The sequence below is a fragment of the Cydia fagiglandana genome, chromosome Z (genome assembly GCF_963556715.1).
Source record: "Cydia fagiglandana chromosome Z, ilCydFagi1.1, whole genome shotgun sequence".
In the NCBI taxonomy this organism is placed as follows: Eukaryota; Metazoa; Arthropoda; class Insecta; order Lepidoptera; family Tortricidae; genus Cydia; species Cydia fagiglandana.
This window is the reverse complement of record NC_085959.1, coordinates 41,916,953-41,941,720: the sequence shown is the minus strand read 5'-3', so window position 1 is coordinate 41,941,720 and position 24,768 is coordinate 41,916,953. Positions and strand designations below refer to the sequence as shown.

General features: G+C 38.9%; 2 protein-coding genes across 2 annotated transcripts; both read left to right on the top strand.

Moving 5' to 3' along the window:
* Positions 1-1,567: 1,567 nt before the first annotated feature.
* LOC134678409 (zinc finger protein 501-like) lies at positions 1,568-5,564 on the top strand. The gene is made up of 6 exons (XM_063536979.1): positions 1,568-1,794; positions 2,495-2,897; positions 3,592-3,757; positions 3,926-4,020; positions 4,204-4,376; positions 4,637-5,564. Exons 1-6 carry the CDS (start codon positions 1,684-1,686, stop codon positions 4,805-4,807), a joined length of 1,119 nt encoding a protein of 372 aa, XP_063393049.1. The 5' UTR covers positions 1,568-1,683; the 3' UTR covers positions 4,808-5,564.
* Positions 5,565-9,268: 3,704 nt separating this feature from the next.
* Positions 9,269-24,486, top strand: LOC134679099 (homeobox protein Hox-B5). Its single transcript, XM_063537943.1, has 5 exons — positions 9,269-9,349; positions 21,976-22,198; positions 22,691-22,848; positions 23,609-23,795; positions 24,237-24,486. The coding sequence occupies exons 1-5, from the start codon at positions 9,283-9,285 to the stop codon at positions 24,379-24,381; spliced, it is 780 nt and encodes a 259-aa protein (XP_063394013.1). The 5' UTR covers positions 9,269-9,282; the 3' UTR covers positions 24,382-24,486.
* The last annotated feature ends 282 nt before the right edge of the window (positions 24,487-24,768 follow it).

Below are 24,768 nucleotides of genomic sequence, written 5' to 3'. Positions count from 1 at the left end.
AGCCCACGCAGTGTATTTCATAGAAGTTTGACGTTTAAAATGACAATTGCACTGCGTGGGCTATCAAAATCGCTGCAGACTTTTTACGGTCTGACTATAGCCATGTATGTATTCACACGACAGCGGTAGCGCTTTTTATCAAGCGTTGTTGGATTTTCGACTTTAAGCCTTAGAGTGCGGACAGATTCAAGCGCTTTTTTAACGCGCGTTGAAAAAGCTCTCGTGTGAATGGGGACTTATAGGCAGTTTATAGGCGTTTACATTCGCGTCTCGTGGCTCGGCTCGCGGCGCGTCTCGTGGCTCGGCTCGAGCGCGTAAGTATGTACGCCATGTCTAAAATTTTCGGTACAAAATAGTCTGCCGTTTTTTGCGGGGGAGAGGCACATCAAATGTATAGAGGTACGTCATTGTCAGATAAACGTCAGTCCATACATATGGTTGACATGAGGTTGACCATTGGCCGCCTATTTTCGACAGAGGGGAACGCCTGTTAATGGCGGCTCCATTGTTAATTACTCCGAGATGTCGAGCTAATGATTACACCAAGGGGCCAACGTTTTCTGTTCTCTTTCACGACGCAGCAACTAGTATCATTTCTCTCTCCTCGCTCTTTTAAAATGCCGTTTGTCAAAAAAGGACAACCATACTGTTGACAAGGTGGACTTCAAATCAAGTGTTGCCTTTCTTGATGCGCCCAGGCTGTGTATGTGTGCGTAAAAGCGTATATGTGTGCTCTTTTAGGGATGTGAAAAGTCGATTTTAATCATGTTATATATCGATAAACGCTACACAGCGGAACGAAATAGCGATTAATTGAAGCTTCAATATTTTCGTTAAACATAAACATAACTGAAATGCTAATGGATAATGAATATATTATAATATAATAATATAATTCAATTTTTGCGGAACACCTATTTTAGGAGGTATGTATGTATTTTAATTAAATATCTGAACTTTCCCTTGGTTCCCTGCTGGGGCGTGACTATAAAATTGTGATCTGATAACCACAATAAAGAATAAAAGCGTTTTTGGTCATTTTAGGTATCGTTAAGCCTTTGAAGTAAAATTAAAATTGCAAGAAATGTCGATAGTTTATCGATATGACTTTATCGACATGGCTACAGCAACGTGGGCCTCATTGTTAAATCGTACACTAAACAAAAGTGGCAACAGTGACAGCTTGCTGAGACACCGTCTATATATATTATGTCTATGGATTACACTCTCGCCTCGTGGCTCGTCTCGTGTCTCGGAAGCTCATCGAGCTAATCGATTTTAATCTAAAGCCTCCTCCACACTCGTGCGCGAATCGCGGCGCGAAGCCGCGAACGCGAGCGTGGCGTCGATTTTCGCAGACAGCGAAATCGACTCCACACTCGCGTTCGCGGCTTCGCCCGCGATTCACGCGCATAGTCTGGAGGGGGCTTGTCGCGTAGTGTTTAAAAGGTTTAAAATCGATTAGCTCGACGAGCTTACGGAGCTTACGAGACACGAGACGAGCCACGAACCGAGAGTGTAATCATTAGCTCGACGTGGTTACGCGCTCGAGCCCAGCCACGAGCCGCGAATGTAAACGCCTATTGGATTATCGGTGACTTTTGGGGAGGATGTCACCAAAATACACAATAACAACACGATATCTTGTTATTACAATACCTATTAAAATAATAAATTAACAAAATGGATACATCTCATTTGTGCCGGAGCTGTATGAAGGAAGTGGCATCGTGGGAGCTTGAGAATTTCGACCAGCGGGCCGTCTACATGTTCACACATTGCACTAATATTCAGGTATCAATAAATTAGTTTCGGTTTAAAGAGATTTACTTCTCAATTGGTACATACCAGTCAATCAGTAGCATTATCAGATCACTGATACAATAGTTTTCACACAATAATACATACTTTTAGCATGCCAACTACAAAATTAGGACCAATTGCAACCAGAATTATTATTAAACCATTCAAATAACTCGCCTTAAAAATTGTATCAGAATGATACAAATTCAGGCAGTCAATCTTCCTCCATCAACAATTCTGGTCCAGATTAAGAAAACGTAAAACCAAACTTAGTTTTAAGGATGTGGTCACACAATGCACTGTGGAGTTGTCCAGTTAAGTTGCGAGCATACAATTATGTAGGAGGGCTTAGGTTAATATATCTTGCATCTCATAGGTAGGGCTTCCAGATGCTGCTGCTCAAATTATCTTGTTTCTTATGATCATGTATGAAATGCCATTCCGATCTTTATAGTGCAAAATTTAATTGAAATTGTAATACAAATTACAGAGGTGAACTTATCCCTTTAAGCAGTATATTTAGTAGCACGGCTTTTACAGTGAAATGTAATGCATAGACAATCTGTAGGTACTTTATACATTTCTATTTAATTCTAAGACTTAACAGTTTGTCAAAATTATTCTTTAAGTCGTGTATTAATTGAAATTTTAAATTATTTGTACATAATTTATGGATATATGTCTATTACAGATTCCGGAAAATGATATACTACCCAAGCAATTCTGCTATGATTGCACAATAAAAATAGAATCATTGTACACATTTATAAAAGAGGCTCAACATGTGAACGAGACTCTCACGAACCTCCTGACTCAACGGACCGTTATAGTGGAGCCCATAAAGCGTTCAGAACACAATGATGAACCAGATGTTGAAGTCTCCACATTTGAACCTGAAGACACAATCACCGATGAACCTACAAGTAACACAACAGAAAATAAAGTAAAAACGCAATTGAAGAAAGAGACGGTGTCGCATCAGAAACATGTCTGTACTGTGTGTAAGAAGATCTTTCTGTCCAAAGTGTGGTTTGAGAAGCATATGAGGAATCAGCATAATGGGAAAGTCTACAGCTGTCCACAATGCCCTAAGAGTAAGGAGCTTAGTTGTATGGTTTAATATACTGCTCCGCTTCAAGTGAGAGTCAAGTCAGGTGATAGGTGAACTACCATTTTTTATACCATTGTAATAGGTAACAAACATACTGTCAATCAAGTAGTTAGAAGGACGAAATCAAATCGAACTTTGAACTATAATGGAATATAAGAAGGTTCCAAATTCAAAACTGCAAAAATTAATAACACTTAGGCATATTGGAGTGTGGCAAATGCATTGAGCATTCCTTTTGTGAAGAATTCATACTGTAGTGCAGTGGTTCTTAACCTTTTCAGTCCGGTCACCCCTATGACTAACTAGGGAACCTGATTTTACCCCTCCTCCCAATGGTAATAAAAAATAAAACGTGTACGTTTGTTGTATTGTTATATTAGGCTAGCTTATTACCCCCGTAAAATACCAGTTTTACCCCCACGGGGGTAATTACCCCTAGGTTAAGAACCACTGCTGTAGTGGTATCTTGATAAAATTGGTAAGGAGCTAGTATATTAGCATCCAAAGAAGGAAACTCCTAGGTAGGAAGATAATTCACCTAAATGACGTAAGCCTTAAAGGTTTATCTAACTTCTATTCATAACACTATAGAGGAAGTTTGTTTATGTATTGTTACTTCCCTGAATTTTTGTTTAGCTACACTATCAAAGCAACATACTCCTTTCTAATCTTTCCAGCATTCCAGCGTCCATCCCAGCTGTCCGTGCACGCGGTGACGCACTCGTCTGAGCGGCGGTACGCGTGCTCCTGCGGCAAGCGCTACAAGCGACGCAAGGAGCTGGCACAACACGCGCGCACTCATGCGGCGGCGCGCCCCTACCAGTGCGACCACTGTAACATGAGGTATCGCTCGTCATGTGTAGACTGTGTCAACTGGATCTGAGAGGCCTGAGGCCACAAAACAGGGATTAAGCTGGAAGAGGCCTATACCTCATTTATAGGCACTGGCCTATTTAGATTAAATAATGTGCCAAAAAAACTGTCGGTTAAAAACAATTGTTTTTGTTACAGTTTCAAGTTGAAGAGTGTGTTGAAGAGCCATCTAGTAGTACATACACCCGACAAGCCCCATCTCTGCTACATCTGCGGCTGGAGTTTCAAACAGGGTACGACACTTTCTATAACAAATATTAGTTAACTGACTGAAACTGAAATATATGTCATATAGATGTGCTAAAGAAAAAGTTAACAAAAAACACTAATCAAAAATTTTCCCCAGTTGTAACTGTGCATTTAATTTTGTAACCGTCATTCGTACAAGCAAGATCTACATTGCAACCTGTTGACAGCGGGCAACCTCGCGGTGCACATGCGCACGCACACGGGTGCGAAGCCCCACGCGTGCGCGTGCGGCTTCCGCGCGGCGTGCGCCTCCAGCCTGCGCCGCCACGAGGCGCGCCACCGCGCACGGGCGCTCGCCTGCCGCAAGTGCGACAAGCGCTTCTATGACAACACTGCTCTGGTAATTCACTCACACATTAATCATCATCATTTTTGGTCGGTTTTATAAAGGTACGGTGCTGAATTTTGGATTGTTTATATTATAATATAATGAAAAAAAATACAATGCCTAAATTTCTCAATTACCATCACACAGGCCACTAGTTTTCCGTTTTTAAAGGGCCGGCAACGCGCACGTACACCCCTGGATTTGCAGGAGTTTGTATGCTACGGTGACGTATGCTCGTTTGCCACCGGTATAAGTAAAATGTTTGACTTCAGACTCGGCACTTGCGGTCCCACACGGGCGCGCGGCCGTACCAGTGCCCGGCGTGCGCGCGCTCGTTCGCGGACAGCTGGAAGCGCAAGCTGCACCTCATGCGCGCGCACCGCGTGCCGCTCGCGCGTATCCCGCGCATGCGCGCCGACCCCAGCGTGCGCGTGTGCCCGTGAACACTGTCTACTGCTGCGGAACCTGACTAATTAATCGTCATAATTTTGAGGCGTTATAAAAGTTACGTTGCTGAATATTGGTATAGTATTAGATCAGACGCACGCAGGTCTCATTTTAGGTGAAATCAGCCGCACGCGTCCGCGCCAATAGCGTTGCTTATTATACTACTTTTCGTTACCTGCTCACCCGCTCCGTGCAACCGCGTCGGCGATATCATAAGAAAAAAAAGAATATACACCGTGTTTTTTTTGATTTCCGTTAATTTCAAGGGTGCATTCCTGAGCTTAAATCAAGTAACTTTCTCAAAGACACCGATATTCTAATTAACTCCATTTCGGAGATAATCAATAATTTATTTTTTTCCTATAAGGCCTCTACAAGCGTGTACACTTGCCTTAGGGCTGGTTTACATATTGATTAGTGTTTAGAATGAGTTCATACATTTGCTACTAAACTTAAGTACAATCTCGGTCGATCGATGTTCGAAATGACATTGATATGTCAAAGATTTCAATTGTTTGGTTGAGTTAAATGTAATGCCCGTGTTATAACAACGCTATAATTATGCTACATTTAATTACTTTTTAAACTTAATTTTTTTGTAAAAAGAAAACAAAAAATAATTTTATTTTTTGAAAATTAACTATGCCATTTAGTTATCTTAAATGTACTTAACCATACCCCGAAGTTAACGGAATTCAATAAAAACACGGTGTATATCTCGAAAAAAAATTTGTTCGTAATATGTAATTTATCTAGTTCTTAATGTTTATCGTAGTATTTATTTATACTTAAAATAACACGAATAAAAACAGTTTACTTAACAAAAATACTTAATTTGTTTTTATCCCTACTATTAATAAAATGAATTTATTGTTGAACATGTCATGTCTATACCGTAAGATGCGCGAATCAACAAGCGCGTCAAAATCGTGTCAATACCATAAATGGTTAAATTCGATTCTAACGACCTCCTGAACAAGGACATAATACCTACTATTTATCTCCTAAGGGGTAAATGTAGGTTGCGAACACGTACCCACCTAGTAAATACGTACACGTAGCAAGGGTACTTACTGAAAGGGAGGGGGTGGCGGCAGTTTAACGATTTTCACGCAAACGAAGTAAATAAGGAAAGGTTATATGGGGTAAGGCAAGAGAGGAAGAGGAAGGCTGAGGATAAGCTACATAATACAAATAGTAATGTCGTATAATGAAATCAAGGAGGCGGCCCTGGATAGAGCCAAATGGAGAGAGCTACACCGGCAAGAGTCTAACTCTTAAATTTACGACGACGATATGGGGTAAGAGAAACATTAGGGCAGAAGGAATAATATTCGATAGACTTTCCAAAAATTGGAGCGCTTATCTGGTACAAATTGTATAAGTTGCCTTTATTCGAGCCAGTTAAAACGAAAAGAGAAGTCATTCGGTTAATGTTGTCATCGAATAAAGTTACTTACTTTAAAACCGTGTCTAGCTTTACCCCAAAAGGTAATCGCCAACCACAACAATAAAAAAATTGGATGTTATAAACCGTTAAGGGGTTATTTTTTTTATAAAAAAAAATGTTGGAGATGCCTACTTCTCTTTTTCATAAAATATGATCCGATTTTAATGTCTAAACAACCCTCTTCACGGTACGGAAAATAAAACGAGTATCTACTCTTAACAAGGTTAGGTACTTAAGAAAACTCTCGGTAACAAAACGGAAAGTTGAGAGTTGATGGCGCGGTTACATTAATTAACACTCGAATTTTTAACAACTGATGCTAATTTAGAGAGGTAACAGTAACACAGAAATTACTCTTCTGTCTCACAAAGTTAGCAAAACTGGGGCCCTATGTTTGATTTCAATTAGCGAGGTGAGTTTATATTAAGGTGTTAATTGTTCGTATTCTTTGCGGATAAATGTTTAATAATAAGAACAACTTCTTTTGTAGAACTAGCCCCTAGCCTAGAAGCCTTGCCCCGGCTGAATATTGGACCGGCGTTAATAATAGCGCAAGCGCCAGCCTCCGTAAGATATCTTTTTACGTGGAACGTCACAATCTTTACTATTTCATATCTAGTGAATCTCTAAATCATTTCCCGAATCGCGTCGTGTCTAGGTACTCAGATTAATATTTAACGCTCCTATACCTACATATTACGTAGGGGAGAGCGGGGTTAAACGTGCCGATTTGCATAAAATACAAATTTGATCTATGAAAACAGTGTGAATAAGGTATGTGGGTTGCGCTAAATTAAATAATTATTATTTGCGTTTCTGAGTAGCGATATTATTTTGTGCATCGTTAAACAGTTTTTTTGCCAGAATTTTTTTTATGAGATAGGTCGGAACGGAACAACTAACCCCGCTATGGGGCGGGTTGTTCCGTTGCTAAAATTTATAACTTATCCGTCAAATATTTAAATCTCAGTTCACACACGCTAAAAGAGTATTTTGCAGTTCGTCGAAATATATGATAATTTGTTGTGTACTATCAACAGATAGTAAAAAAATCCAAAGCAAAAATGTGATTATCCGTGGGGTTCGTTGTGCCCTCGTTTTTGATTTATTTTCCATAACTACTATTCTACTATAATGGAAGCAACGAAAACGGCTTCTGCAACCGCATAGTGGTCTGACTTTTCGCGACAAACATCATACGAATCAACTTACCTCCGGCACGTTTAACCCCGCTCTCTCCTACCATCATTTGACGCAATAAAGTGAACGCAAATAGGTAATTATAATTTATATTTTTTCGTGTGGCTGTTGTCTATTTTCTACATTAAATTTCCACGACAAAGCTGCTAAACCCATTTTTACCACCATTTAGATAGACAAATTAGCAGGTATTTTTGAAAGTCTATCCCTTAGGAGGGGAAATGATACCGATATCCCACACGAGTGAAGCCGCAGGCCCAGCTGGTGAGTAATTGTGCTTAATACATCTACATTCAAGACGGCCTTAACTTTAAATGTGGGTTTTAAATCGTCTGAGGGCCTGCAGCAAACACCGAAGTTCTGAATTTGCGGGATTTTTTCTCTTTTACTCCAATTAAGCCGTACCTAATTAGTTTTGCGAAATTCGGTATTCGTGGAAAGCCCTCTGTTATTGTCTAGAATTTTGGGATCTCAAATCATATCGTATCAACAAAAAGTAATCAAATTAGGTAAATACCACACACACACACAGTCAGTCAGTAGGTATGTGTTTATTATTTGTGCAATTATCTACATAGGTATTTAAAAAATCGTTGGTACCTTAATAATTTGTCAAATATAGGTACCTATTAACAATAAAATTTAACAACATCATTAAGATAAATTAGTGATATGAAATACTCCCCGCCGAAAGATACCCCGCCGGAAGATACTGGGACTCACTCGCGGAGAAGATGGCTCGTGGAGGATACGCAGGAACCAGGAAATCGAAGATCTAGTGGCCGAGCCCAATATAGTAGGAGAAACGAAAGCCTCAAGACTCCGATGGCTCGGGCACGTGGTCCGTATGGGTGAAGATCGAGCGGTTTGGAGAGCGTACTCGGGCCGTCCGGATGGTCGACGACCGGTTGGGCGTCCTAGGTATCGCTGGTGCGATGAGGTCGTGAAAGATCTGAACGAGCTCGGTGCCGTCGATTGGATAGAAACGGCGCTAGACAGAGAAGCATGGCGTTCCTTAGTGTCAGAGGCCAAGATCCACTTCGGGTCGCTGCGCCGCGGCAGTAGTAGTAGTAGTAGTAGTAGTATGAAATAGTCAGTTTGATCTTCGTATTATTATTAGTTTCGAAATTCCTTAACTTTTTTAGAAGCCGTCGTTGTATAGCGACGCATACCTACATCACCCTAATCTTCGCAGACCAAGCAAAAAGCAAAACATCACTTTTGTTCTCTAACATTCGCATGAAGCCTCTAGCACTCGAACGCTCTTAAAAACTCACTCCCAATCATAGACAATTTAAAACTCATATTTTATTCCACAAAAGTCGACCCTCACTATAAATTTAATTGGTACAGGTCCCTAACTTTTCGATTTATATTCGAACAGCTTTTAACCAACTCGATATAGCTGAATGCATGCTTGAGAATCACTCGAGCGCAAAACTTTGGAGGGATCCTATTGGTGGGTGCGCGGAGGGTGGAGTTTGAGGCCCCGCCCGTGCGCCCCGCGCATGCTAAACACGCTTTAAGCCCCGTTTAAGCGGTGTTTTGGCCCAAAACCGCAAGAAAATGTATGTAACGACGGTTAGGGGCGTTGCTAAATGAAAAGAATTTTCGCGTCGGTTGCGTTTTGGATATGGCCGACAGTTTGACGGGGTACGCGGGGAGGCCCGCTGCATTCTGCGAACAGTCAAATAAATATAACAGACATTTAAATAATTAAGTACTGCATTCATCAAATACAAAAGATTTTTGAGTAATTGAAGATACGAGTAATTGACAATGTAATTTGGTTTTTTAAAGTTAAGTTTTAAGCTGAGCAGAATGCAGGACAGCCACAAATCATTTCTGATCAAAGATTTGTTGGGTGATGTTCTTCGGCCGGTGCCGGGTGAGTTTGTTTTTAATTATTTGCTACCCAACTTTAATTAAGAGGTACAGTTAAAATATAGGTATTATATTGATGTGGTAAAAATAAACGAAAAGAAGACAAGATAGGGAAACAAATTCACCACACCAGCTTGTGCCATTTTTTTATTCTTCAAACACTTACTACAGTGGCAAAGTAATTTGATACAAATATTGAGTTGTTTCCTCTAATGTTGGCTGGTGAAATTGTAAGTGATTATTTTGTATGATTTATATTGCTCTCATTTGGATTTATAAAGTTTTTTCTGTTCTCATTTACCTTGCGTTGGCGTGGTGAAAAATATTGTGTTTCGCCGGTAGCAAAGTTTGCTTTACCCACGTGCCTTGAAACCCTCGCAACGCTCAAGATTCCACATTCGATTTTTGGAAGCTTTTCGGGTGTCAATATTTTAGCACAGAAGTTAAAAAACGACTTTGTGCTCCGTAAAAGAAATACTATGTTGCAATTGTAAAGTGAGTACCTAGTATTTTTTAATTGTACCTTGAATAAATATCTGCTCATAATTGTGTATGTTTGCATCGCTTATTCATATGTTTTAATAATAATTACTATGTACATACATATATATTATAGCAATAGTCTAAATTCTGCAGCGCAGTAGCGAATTCAAACTGACGAAGCAAAAAGAAGAGTTAGATCAAGATAAATCTGCAACGATTTTGATAGCACACGCAGTGCAAGTGTTATTTTAAACGTCAAACTTGTATGAAATTATGCCGTATAAAATAACACTTGCACTGCGTGTGCTATCAAAATCGTGGCAGACTTGTCTTGGTTCATCTAATTTGTGTTCTTCAACTATCATTTTCGTGCTGGTTGAACATTGAAATTAAGCATATTTATTTTGTTTCCCCTTTTGTTACTAATTTAGATTTAGAGCGTAGAGTTTACTCTACGCTAAAATTGTAGGTACTTATTGTACCTAATGAACAATGATTGTACATTTTCCAGCATTTTTGGTGCAGCAAAGTGGTGTTAACGGAATCGGTATAGATAATTTCAACTGTAATGGTAAATTAAGGTTAATATTAACGTAATCAACGCTAATTAATCATTAGGGTTGAAATTATTTATACCAATTCCGTTAACACCACTCCGCTGCACCAAAAATGCTGGAAAATGTACGATGTCTGCTTATGAAACGGTCGGTACAAACTTAGCTAGAGTAAAGTTTTTAGTAATAGATAAGTATCTATGTATATAGATGACTGTTACCTATTTATATAACCAATTACGGAAAATAAAATCTCGTATCATACAGGGTGATTCATGAGACGTGAGCAGGACTAATCCTGCACACTCAGTAACTGATAATCGATCGATCACCTTCGTATTTAGGTGAAACAACCACACTTTTTCCTATTTTTTAACTTTTTGGCGAGGACACATTTAATTCTCTACAATCATGGTCACCCTATAAGACCTAATTAATAAACATAAAACCTCTTTAACCGTAATGACAGCATTATGATTACGAAGAAAATAAACTGTCAAACTGGAGTGAGATACGAGTTTTCAAAAGTAACCAGACCGTGATGACAGTGATGACATTCAATTTGACACAGAATATCGGTAGTTTAGTATTCTAATTTTAGGGTGACCATGCATGTCGTAAATAAATTAATAACTTTTTTTTTTTCAACACGACTAGAAAATTAACGTTAACCTCACTAATACTGATACGAAACAGTTGCTTATAATTTACGAAATGCGCAGTGTTAGTCCTGCTCACGTCTCCTGAATCACCCTGTATAGTTGTAGGTAATGAGAAGTTTTATTAATATGCAGATTTGGGTAAAATGGCGGCAAGACGGTGTTAGAGCATTTTCACATTGTCCGATCCGAAATCGGATAACCTTTCGAAGAAAAACATCTGTGTCAAGAGTATTACATTTTTGTATTAACGCTTTCTTCTACCTATAAGTATTCTTATTCTAAAAAGGCACTGCTTTTTAGGGTTCCGTACCCAAAGGGTAAAACGGGACCCTATTACTAAGACTTTGCTGTCCGTCCGTCCGTCTGTCACCAGGCTGTATCTCACGAACCGTGATAGCTAGACAGTTGAAATTTTCACAGATGATGTATTTCTGTTGCCGCTATAACAACAAATACTAAAAACAGAATAAAATAAACATTTAAATGGGGCTCCCATACAACAAACGTGATTTTTGACCAAAGTTAAGCAACTTCGGGAGTGGTCAGTACTTGGATGGGTGACCGCATTTTTTTGCTTTATTTTTGTTTTTTTTTGCATTATGGTACCCTTCGTGCGAGAGTCCGACTCGCACTTGCCCGGTTTTTCTTTCTGTATAACTGTAGTCGTATCCGACAGCCGATATCGGATCGGACAGTGTGAAACTGTGAAATCGCTCTTAGGCTCGTTCAAGAATATCTAAAAAGCAGTTACTCGTAAGTAGAAGAAACTTTACCTCTCAATTTAGTTTTAATTGCTTACTGTAACTATCTATTAGAGTATGTTCTGTTGAATTGGGACATCAAATGATACGACAGCTAACGTACGATGTTACTTCATGAATATCTATGATTTCTTCATATTTTACCAATCTAATTGAGTAGTGTTTTGTATATACAGGGTGGAAAGATAAGTCGGGCCCTGGAGGGAAACTACCTTAAATCCTTAAGCTGGCTCATTTTACTTAAAAGAGACATTCCTTTATTTTTAAAAAGAAACAAAAATGCATTCAAAGATTTTTCTATTTTCTTCAATTTTGTTTGTCTGAAAAAATCTTGAGTACTAAATATTCGATTTTATGGATATTTTGTACGACAGACGAGTGTAAGACCTAATGCTTCTTGGAGAAATGTTATCATTAACATTAACTGTATCGACTAGTACAATAATAAAATTGCGAGTTTTTATTTTTTGAAATTTTTAGTCGGTTCAAGTCCCGGGCGAGGCAAGCGAGTTTTAGAAAATCTTTGAATGCAGTTTTGTTTCTTTTTTAAAATAAAGGAATGTCTCCTTTAAGTAAAATGAGCCAGCTTAAGGATTTAAGGTAGTTTCCCTCCAGGGCCCGACTTATCTTTCCACACTGTAGGTATAGGTAGTTATGTTTAACACATCCATACAACATATAAGCGCCTTGGTTCATTAGACTGTAAGCTTATTCGTGAATAAATCAAATTAAATTAAATAAAGGATATTAGAGCTTAACTATTTTAAGCTAAAAAGACCTCATATTTATTTTTCCGAGATAATATGTCATTTTATAAAATTGTTTATAGAATGGGTACATAATATACGTACGTGTACATACATAACTGGAGTGTTTACGGCAATTAGATTCATGTAATGGTTCATATCAGAGAAAGATATATATAGTCAAGAAGATTGTTGATATTTACCTACGTGAATAAAAATATTTTGCATACAAGAAACGTATCACATTTATTTCCTCTTACCGGAAATATAAGGAAATAGTAACCGGTGTTAGAAAATCAAGTGAATTTAGGGTTCCGTATTCAAACGCCGACGGGTGACGTGGAGGACGATCTGTCTGTTTGTATGGCTATTAAAAATTTAAGGTTGCCTGGTAGAGAATGCCTTATGGCACTAAGTTTGCTTTGTGTGCGCTTAGATTGTATTCTGTGCAATAAACATAAATAAATAAATTGGAGTTGCACCGGATATTCGGTTACTATCCGGTATCCGGCCATTATTTTAATATCCGGCCAGATATCGGCCATCGGACTACCTACTTATACCTCGTAAGGAGCAGGGCAATTTTTGCACTTTTGCATTTGGAACTTTCTTTTATTTCTATATGAGTTCAAAACTCGAATTTAATTTGTACTTATACAAGTACCTACACGAGGACTTACGAGGACCATTCTCCATGTAAAATATAGTTAAGTTAAACTCCAAAAATATCAAACATTAGGTAAACGTTTTGGCAAAACAAGACAGTGTATTTTTGCATGTGAAATACCTATTATTAACGATGTCCTTATAATTTCTTGAAACGGATAACAATCTTGCTCGGGCGCGACGTCGCTGCTGACGTCAGCCACACTTGGCCTGATGATAGTAACAAAGAATCATGGAAATAATGGTTTCAAAGAAACATATATGTTTATATGATTCTAAAAAATGGCCCAATCTCAGTTTAAACATTAGGATTATTAATATATTCAATAAAATAAAAGTGCAAAATTCTCCAATCAGCCATTTTGACTGAAACGCCAATCAGAAGCGACCTAAGGATTGACGTCATCAATCCACGACGTATTTCTTAGAGCAGCATATAGACAACCTCATTGACCGTAATCCATACATCCGTACCAAAGAGTTTGGAGGTTCAAAAAAAAATATTTCGCCACTAAACATTTATTACGTCCAAATATAGCTGGTCAAGCAAATCTTGTCAGTAAAAAAAGGCGCGAAATTCAAATTTTCTATAGGACGATATCCCTTCGCGCATACATTTTTCAAATTTGCCGCCTTTTTCTACTGACAAGATCTGCTTGACCATCTATAATAATATTACACGATGTAAAGTAAATATTTATTGGATATTACATAAATAAAATGCAAAATAATATGATATTTCACCAAAAAACTTTTTTAATTATTTGGCTGAATGGAACTATCATTGCCATGTTGGCTGTCGTAACCAGAAAAAAAAAATTTAAAACTAAAACCGGCGCTCAGTGATTTTCACTCAGAATTTACATGTATCTAAATATTCATCTTAAATTGCAATCGTGTGAGAGTTTTTGTATAAAATGAGTTATTGTGATTAATGTTTGTAATGTATTTATCATCTCTAATCGTAATATATGGTGCTGAATTAACAATATCATTCGAATTCAAGGGAAAATACGTAACTGTAAGTATGTAAACAATGTCTATCACCATTCCACCAACTAATTAATGACGTCACAAATGGCTTGCGAGGCGTTTTCGCGCGAGGTTTAAACTAGCTATAAAAAAAAATGCAATTATTTATGTTAAATCTTATGAGTATAGCTGAAATATTGTGTTTTTCGGAACCAATACAAGTGTACCGAGAATATTAAAATTAAAAGGGATTTCAAAATTTGTCATCAGGCCAATTGTAAATATGTAGGCCCGACGGCCGGATTAAGTTCAGTGTATGTAATATAATAAGCGCTTCATTTCAGTTTGTTCTAAAAGTAATGGCGCCATAACAGTCCATCATAGGATTCATAGGAGAAAAAATATAACGATACCCTAGTTCACGTGCGTCTGCGAAACTGGACGTCATGGTTCAAATCCCGGCTCGTGTCTTAACCAACTAGTTCTTCAGAACTTGTTTACGGAAAACTGACTTAGTTTCTCCTCAGAGTTGAAAGCTCAGATGGCAGTTGTTTTCGTAAAGACAATTACTTAATTGTCCTATTATTTAGTTTTCCTATTATCTGTAGATCTCAAAAAGCTCCATGGCTCCGCCATTTTGAAATATTTCCAAAATGAATAAATGAAAAAGCCTTATAAATTATCTAACGTATTCACTCGGAGAAATGTTAGGTTAGTAATTGTACACTAAGGCCCACTTGCACCATTCCCCTAACCCGGGGTTAACCGGTTAAACCTGGAGTTGCCATGGTTACCAGTACTATTTGACACTGGGTTAACGGTTTACCCGGTTAACTCCGGGTTAGTGGGATGGTGCAAGAGGGCCTAAAGCATTTTTACCAAGCTGAAACGGAGACGCTTTGCTCGCGCATTTAGCAGCAGAACGGCAACCATAACATATACCCGACGTTGCCCGATCCTGCCGGCACCTAACATAACTATGTGCTCCCAAAACCTCTCAGCCCTCATCAGCATATCACGTACGTGTTCAAGTATGCAGGGGCCCTAATAAGCCGCCAATTTGCAAGTGTGCGGTCGCCCTTACACTGTCGCATACATTAGGACCTAATTGTTTAATCCGGCATGCTAATTTTTAGTTTCCATGCATTTTTCATTAGTTACGGTGAATCTTATTTAGTTTTTTCATGTGCTCAGTTACATGTGTATGCATGGAATAGCTTTTTAAGGATGTTACAAAAGGGTGTTAATAATAGGTACGCTGTCAGGCCAATTCGAACGTCCACTGACATCAAACCGATATTAGAATGATATTGTTGGAATCATATCAGTTATAGCTGTCATTCACGTGGGTGCCCTGCTCACACTAAGGGTGGTATTCCATCTGTCCAATATCTTTGTCCAATGTCATTGCGTCTCACTCTCTCATTAAGCAAAATGTGATACACATTAGATAAAGAAATTGGATAGGTGAAATAGGTAGGTAAAACATTCAGGAACAAGTCCGAGCGAAATGGGATGCGCGCCAATCATCAAGACAATCGTCAAGGTCGTATCAAAACCGTTACAATTAGTTAAATCGTGATCGGGCTCCAGTTCAACAAATCAACACTATTTTCTCAACACTAACTCGGTACATGAATTAATAATAAATAAAATAACACAGTAAGCGAATTTTAGCTGAACTGAAGCACACACTCGAAAGTGTCCGAACTGTCCGAACGAAGTACATTTTAATTTTTAACTAACAGCGACTATATCCACCATAAAATACTATAATAAGTCAACCTTATTCCAAAGACATAAAGCTCATCGATGGTCAGTCAAGAGTGTTGTCTGATACAGTCGCCATCAGATATATCGACGCGGCCGAGGTGCTCACAAACATATGTTCACGCCTCTATTGTCAAGACGATAAAGTGCGTGCATAGATATTTTTGAACACCTTGGTCGCCCCGATATATGTGGTGGTGACTGTACGTGCGAAAACTTAGAAAACTACAAACTAACAACCCACTCGAGTGTCGCCCACGGTCGAGGGGGCGAAACGTCGTGTGTCCATACAGGACATACAGCACTTATGACCCTTCGGAAATGGCCTCGTTACAGTGGAGTCGAAAAATGGCCGACGGGGTAAGTTTGGCGACTTCGAAAAACTTGGGTTTTAAGAGATGTTTGAAGTAGACGTTTTGTAAAAACACGTCTATGTGTAGGTGCTTCCAAATAAGATGTTAAAGTTACGGGACACTATATTAGAGTTTTAGCGGAGTGACGTTTATGAACTCACTCCTAAAATATGTTATCTCATGACTAGATTACACTAGACGGATTTGCTGTATAACAATATAATTGTAATTTTATTAATATTAACAAGCTAAGTAACTACTACCTACTACAAAAAGAATACAAGAACAAATTTTTCAAGTGTTTTATTAAAGATACTACATGGCGCAGTCGGTAGGATACTAACATATATATATATATATATATGATTATTTATTTTACTTCTTTATTTATCTTGTACTGCCACTTATTTTTAGATAAAACACTGAACGGGAGACACATACGGTACGATGATTGGTGAAAAGATGATTCTGTGTTTGTTTGAGATTTTGGGATTATAAAACGTCACTGCGCTTGTAAAATCCGCTATGTTAAAAAACCCAACTTTACAGGAGACACAAAAAACATGTTTTTATAACTGTATTTAGAACATGAGACAACTGTCAAAAATGAAAGTATTAATTAAATTGGGTACCGGCTAGGCGGGTTCTCTGATCATGCGCACTTTTCGTCAAAAGTGACTTTTTTTGGTTGAAGAAATGTCGCTTTAGACACTTACAGATCGGTATAGTCCCGCTGTGATTTCTTATAAGCATTGTTAGAATCGGGCCGGATGTAACGGCACATGAGTTTAAAAGGGAAACGGGAACTTAGCGCTACAAGCATTGAAAAAATGACAGCTCAAATATTTTAATGACGGTGTTATACCTAAATTTAACGCAAAATTGTAGTTTTATATTTAATTTCTACGTTTGAATTTGATTTGTAATGTTTTACAGTTAGTATTTTCCTCGAGTTGTCGAAAAATGTTCCTGCTTGATTCGGGAGCAAAATATGTTTTGCTCCCGAAAAGGCGAGGGCCTTAAAACCCTCGCAACGCCCAAGATTCCACTTTTCAAACCACTCGCTTAGATTGCAGTTCAATTTTGGAACCTTTTTCTTGCTCTGGTATCAATATTGGCACGAGCTGTTAAACTACGACCTTTGCCCCCTTGCAAAACAAAAAAATATTGGCGCCGATTTTATTAAGCAAGGAACATTTTTTTAATGGGTCACAGTTAAGTTGCGTAGATATTGTACCTATAAGTTTGATGGCTGAATTCCACTTCCACTGTTACTTAAATTTTTAAGCAAGAAAATTCAAGTTTTTTTTTAATATATGCTAATTGACAAATAACGGCATGAAACCTCAGCAAACGAGTTGACAAAGGGCTCGTTACATGAGTGTTTAGTTGTAAGAGGGATGACTGTCCCTGCGGCGCGCCCTAACGAGTCCGCTGCGCCATCTTGATACTTGCTTAGGCTTACACAGTCAAGCTGTTGTTGTTTTTTTTATGCTAAGTAAACGTAATCATATGGGCGTATCGTAGCAAATAATGAAATTGTAGCAATGACAACCTGTACCACGCAACCAAAACGCTTATTCGAAGTTCACTGTCATCAGAATCATATTTGAATGATGTAATTTAATCATCGTGCGCGTTGTGCCACAATCCATTGTACACCTGTACTGGACATTACTAGCGAAATAGACGATATCTGAATGAAATCTTTTAGATGTCAGTGTACGTTCGAATAGGCCTCTTAAATGTTTGCAAAGCATAGTTAACTGCAAAAGATCAAGATTATTCGGATGATGTTGCGCCAGACCGCGGGGGTCTCGGCACAAAAGCGCCGGGGGTCATCCCATTACTGGGTGATTACAACAAGTTTGGAAGGATAATATTTGTGACCCACACCGTGACGGAGTGTCAATCATTACTGTTGGTAGTGTCGATTGATGATGTTTTATTAAATTTATTTATTTAAAATTGATGGCACAAAATATTATGAATAATTCGCCCATGGCGGATTTAATGCCTGCTGGCATTCTCCACTAGTTAGTCAACCAGTTATTTTAAAACCTTATAGGTATCGAACGCTTTCCCAATGGCATTTTCTTGATTGGAATGGTTTCCTATATTCTTTAGTTCTCCAAATTGTCCACTGCCCTGAATGATCCACTTTACCGGCTGGTTAATTTTCTCTACATCGAAAATAGTGTCTTGTTTATTCCAATATTTTTTAATATCTTGGCTTTAATGACTAAATAATTAGTTAAATCCTTTATTTTTTTTGCATGTGTAGAATTGACTAAACAAACAACATCCGGCTCATCAAAGCGAATCATTTTTTTGTCTTAACAATCAAGTTTTATTCATCAACATCACAAACTAATTACCGACAAATAAAACAACTTAAAAACCATTCACCGATCATTGCATCCCATTGATTCCAATGTCAATTCATAATTTAACAAATACATAAATATAAAACGTCTTAACCGCCATACTTTTTATTTTAAATTCGGATGTTTTTAAACAATGCAAAATGGCGGACGCGTGTCTGACGCGTGCGCATTCGAGGGTGGCCTGCTGTGTCTTGTTATATTCGCCAATTTTATTTTACAGCTGATTTATAGGATAATAAACCTTGCATTAATCGAGGAAGGAGTTGGGAGGTTGTTTGTGTATAGTGGTGGAGGTGTGTAGGCATAAGTCAGTAGCAATTAATGCACTATTGACGTGTGTGAAGGTTTGAAGAATATCTCTCTTTGTTTTTAAGTGATTGGGAAAATAAAGTTATGTCTTGTTGGAAGGATATAGGTACATATAAGTATCTAACGGGCAACACAGACACCACACATCGATTCTTTACAAAGAGCGCGAAGTCACAAGCTGAAAAGAATTTTTACTTTTTAATTTTGCGTTCACGAAAATATAACACTTAAAACTTTCGCATTTTGGACGTTGTAAATATGTGTAGGTCCAAAACGCGAAAGTTTTAAGTGTTATATTTTACTATTAGATTCGAAAATACTATTGTAAATTGGATATAAACAACTAAAATCCAATTAGGTAAGTATTTATTTAGGGTTGTTAGTTTTAATTTAGTAGTATTTAGTTCATAACTTCATAAGTTATTTATTTGTCTTTCTACTGTCTTTTTCCTATGAATTAAATTTTAATAAAGAGTTTGTATTTACTCGTATATTACATTAAGTACTGAGTTTAATTAAAATCATGATGTTAATTATAAGCAAACACACAAAACTATTCACGATTCACGAAGAACTCGACCTGGTTTTGTTTCGTTTCAGTTTATTCACAGTAATAGAATGTCTCATTTCGCTTGAAGGAAAGGATAAAATTTGTTTTATGTTTACGGCCTCTTTTGCGTTGAACTATTCATGCTCGTACTAATTTAGAGAGATTTAGTTTTTTTTTTAAATTATAAGTACAACAATCCATTGTTAACTCCTGAGATACAGATAAATTTTTCTTTAAGTGTTTTTATTTTATTTTGTTTCGTTGTAAATAAATAAAAATATAATAAAATGTAATGAACATTAAAATAACTGAATATTTGCCTCAAAATAATTTCCTCTCACATTATTCCCGCGAGTGATCGGGCCCAGAAAAGCCGGCTCACGTCTAAACGTGCCTCTCCGCCGCCAAGTATTTATTCGGAGGCCTCAAGAGGCCACACTCGCAATCCGCGGCCCTCCACGATAATGACGTCTTGTGCTTAATCCGCCTGTCTAAACACGTATAACGATACACCCTTAGCGGGTACTTGGAAAAGTAGGTTTTGTACCCGACATCAAAATTTAAGAGGAACTTGTCATAATTCGTTGGGTTCTTGTTTTTTGTGTAGGTACTACAAGTATGTTCACCGATTTATAGAAAACGGCTGGACCGTGCAGAAATAATCCTTTTTAAGTAACACCCCTTTATTAAGTTCAACAATATCGGCTCCTTCTTTCAAGTCAAAACTTAAATTACAGATGTAGTACATAATTGTTGCCATCGTATATTGTCGGAAACGTACATCGTATTTGATGCTATTTCTGGGAACCTCAGCACTTATTGTACCCACTGAGACTGACTGACACGTTCGTGCGTTTCCGTGCAAATACGATGGCAAACAATTATTTATGCACTACATCTGTAGTCATATTGATATGGCACTTTGCAAGTAGGTACAGTACATGGTGTGATCCAGGTGACAATACGTATAACAATTTGGTATAATCGAGCTGATCTAATGGTTCCAGGACAAGGATCTTGGCTGCCTCGGTAGCTACTGGTAAATTACTAGTATTCGGGCTCATAAATTGTAATTTGTTTTGACAACTCGACTTTGAAGGCGTAAAGTGCAGTCGTCAAAATGAAAGTGTATCAAAAATTTCCATTTTGTAAAAAACTTATAGGACTCATTTAATAAGGTCACGACCGGATGACGGATTACTTATACGGAACCCCAAAAAGCGTCGGTTCTTTTTGAATGTCTGAATTATTCATCAGTGACCTTTTTTCGTGAATACGCTTTTTATTCTGATTTAACTTTTCACAATTTTTGTTCTTTATTTTATCAAAAAACGACGTACCTTAGTCGTGACGTTCCTTTAAGTCTTTGTGGCTATAACGTCACGTTTGAATCTTCGGAAAATGTCATTAAGAGAAAGTTAATGCTTATAAACTTACTCAAGTAGAAATTATTTGCACCTTTCTTTTGGTTGACTGAGTTTTATATCTGACTCCTAAGGACGCTACAGTACCCCATTATAGCAAGGCTTTAAGGATGACGCATGTTACACCGGGCCCCCGGGCCCCCGGGCCGTGTCCGGGCCGAAGCTTCCGGCGCTTACTTTTCTATGACATGACAGGCGATCACGTGATGCTTTCCATAGAAAGGGATGCGCCGGAAGCCCCGGTACGGACACGGCCCGGTCTAACGTGACTCGTGAGTCATCCTTTATATATTCATCTCGTTTCTTAGCACTCACTCGTAGGAGGGTAAGCACACATAAATTTATACGTTTTACTAATCAGTCGTCTCATTCTATTACACGAAGAGTGTGTTTTTGCATCGCGTTTTAACCTATAGACACATCGTTGAATGCTGTACGCCATCCCTTTCTAAAAGAAAAACAGGGAGCATTCATAAAAGAAATTATAAAGACCATTACTCGGTACGCAGGCCGTGCTACACTTTTACACAAATTAAAAGACGCCATACAGAAGATTCGCGCGCAAAACACCATTCAGGCAGCCCGCGGGCTTAATTAGAGAAGAGAGACCGTGTCTATGGTCGTTCCTTTTTTAAATTCCCGCCTTTGTGCTCGAGTGTCAGCTCTTTGTTGTTACACGCTTTTGTGAGAGATGGCGCTGTAGTAAATATGGTGAATGAGGGCGGGTACGTTTGAGTTTAGGTAAGTAATGAGGGTTAAGAACGGTTTTTAGGGGTGGATTTTGGGAAAGGTTTTCTGTTGCATTGATGTGCTTTAACATTCTTCTCTCTTCTTAACTGACTGTGAAAATAAGGAAGTTTATAGTTCACCGGGGACTTTGCTAATATCCCATCTGAGTACGAGCTTTGCTTAATTTGGGGCTATGTTGATTTATTACCTAAAAGTGTCCTATTAAATGAGTATTTGTCATTAAACTCAATATATCTCGCCTAGATGGCGTCACAGAAGACCAGGACACCAGCCAAGCCTCCGACAACGACGATGACATCTCCGTTGGCGACAACCGCAGCGACGCGTCATCCAAGTACGACAAGGACAAGGCCGAAACGGCGAGGTCCACGCCCGTTGACTTTAATCGGCCGGAGTATTTCAAAGAGGAGTTTGAGAGGAACGAGAGTTTGAAGTTGTATAATGGTGACCTGTTTCATATGTACAGGTAAGAATGGTAAAAAACTCGAAACCTAGGAAATGTAAAAATGTACGAGTGGCCTTCATATAGGTATTATTTGAATGAAAAGGCAACCTGAAAGTTGAAAGAAGTCATCACTCGCTACATGATTAGGTCATATAGGCAACACAATTGATAAATATATTATAAAAAATCTTTTATTTTGCCTTAAATGCTGTCTTGTGCATTAAACACAAAATTTAAATCAGGGTTCGGTGAACGAACGTAACCATGGCAATGAGTGGCACTTAAAACTTGTTTCACCCATTGACCGTTACAATACAGTACAATGCAATACAAATGCTCTTTATTGCACAACCTCAAAACATTTACAGAGAGACACACACACATAATACATAAAGAAAAACTGCGCAACAGGCATGGTAACAGGGTGAGGTAGCGTTTCGTACCATTTTAGGTATTGAAAGTCACCCAAAACTCCCTTTAGCCGTAACATACGAAAATAAATGTTTTTTTCAGGCCCGAGCAAGGCAAGGAGGACGAGGGCTTCGTGATCTCCGACAGCATCTACGGCAGGTCCATGGACTTGTCGAAGAGCTCCTTCCAAACTCAACTGTTGGCCGGGTTTGCGTCCGTCATGGCCGGCGGGGCCCAGAGGGAAAACCAGGAGTCGGCAGGTGAGAATCATACATGCCACTCATAAAATAACGATCATTTTCTCTGAATTTCTAGGGTCTGTTTTCCTACTTTTCATTTGCCATTTCGGAAGAACAAAAAGCATGAAATATCACCCTCGCCTGCTCGTGCTCGCAGCCACATCTCGCAATGTGCATGAGTCGTCTTTCCCTATAATAACGATATGTGGAATGAGTTATCTTGCATTTTCAATGCGCTATGGCAACGTATTCTTCAAGAACCACGTACCGTAAAACGGGGTGAGTAGGTTTCGCGGGGAGAGTTGGGTTATGAATGGGGAGAGAAGGTTTGAGAGGGGCGTGAGAAGGGATTTTAAGGCTACTGCTACAAAAATAATGTATTCCAATTTAAAATGGGGCTATAGTAATACGCACAATAAAAAAATCGATCCAACAATGTTCCAAAATCACTTTGTATGAAAAACCCTCTCACTCCAAATACGATGCACTACGGGGTGAGGTGGGTTTTCCACTTTATCGTCAAAGTTATGAAATGGAACTACCCAAAATAAAATACAAACTAAAATACAAACGTCCCAACCACTTATTATATACACCATTCAGTTTTCCTATGTAAAAATAAAATTTTATCGAAGTTTGAAAGTCTAATTTCACTCAACTCAACTCATTTTACGGTATGCAGGTGCCGCGAAGGTCGGCTTCACTGTAGCTTTCTTAATATTACTTATTCATTTGAAATAGAGCCACATACTTAAATAGTAAAATTCGTGTTATTCCGTAGATCGGCCCCGCGCCAGCTCGGCCCGCAAGCCCCGCCGCCGCCGCACCGCGTTCACGCACGCCCAGCTCGCCTACCTCGAGCGCAAGTTCCGCTGCCAGAAGTACCTGAGCGTGGCCGACCGCGGCGACGTCGCCGACGCCCTCAGCCTGAGTGAGACGCAGGTCAAAACCTGGTACCAGAATAGACGGTAACAATCCTCCTCTTGCCTATGTATTCTTTATTCTCTTTTCTCCTCTCTTCTATTTCTCTCTGGTGCGCTTGAGCGAGAGGCAGATCAAAACCTGATATGCTGATGTTCCAGAAACGGCGGTGAGTCTTGAGTAAGTCTGCCGGCGGTTGTGTGGCGGTGTGTCTGCAATTTATATAAAACAAGTTTTTTTGTTGTACGCAGCAGTCTCCGTAGCCAATGGACGCCTGAAGCTTCAGAGGTGTTGCTGACGCTGTAACTCCGCACCCTCGTTGAGTGGGGTCTAGGTGTTATTAAGCTGCGATTATCTGTAATGACATCTGCTGTGCTGTGCACTACCACACAAAGCGAGAAGACATTCACAGTGCCCATACCTCTTCAGGATGTAGTTTAAGGACAGGGTCCACTATTTTCCTCTAAGTACATATTTTCCTCTTTTAGAACAAAATGGAAGCGCCAGAACCAGCTCCGTCTGGAGCAACTCCGCGCGCAGGCGGCCGGCGGGGGTGAGCGAGACGTCCGCTCGTTGCCTCTCGCTTGCGCGTTGCTCCCGTCCTACCCCGCCTACATGCACTGCCATATGTGAGCTGTGGACTTCTGCTAGCCTGGTAAGCTTGACTGCAAATGTGAGGGGGGGGGGGGGGTTAAGAAGAACAGGGGACAAAAGGGACACCTATGGAAAACTATTGTTTCTTGCCGCGAGAATAGTAAAAACAGAACAAACTGTGCTATTAAATATTTTTGGCAAGGTCCATATTACAGCATAAATCATGTTTAGGGAATCTACTTAAATAAATTGTATGTAGCGTCTAGATAAATCAGATTTAGAGCGAGAGTTTATGTTTAATAGTTAGTAAGAACCCCGTTGATGCTATTGTATTTATTGTACATTTTTAAGCACAATATTCGTAACATAAAGTCATCGTCAAGAAAACAAGTATACATACACCTATAATCTAATGGGGCAGCTATG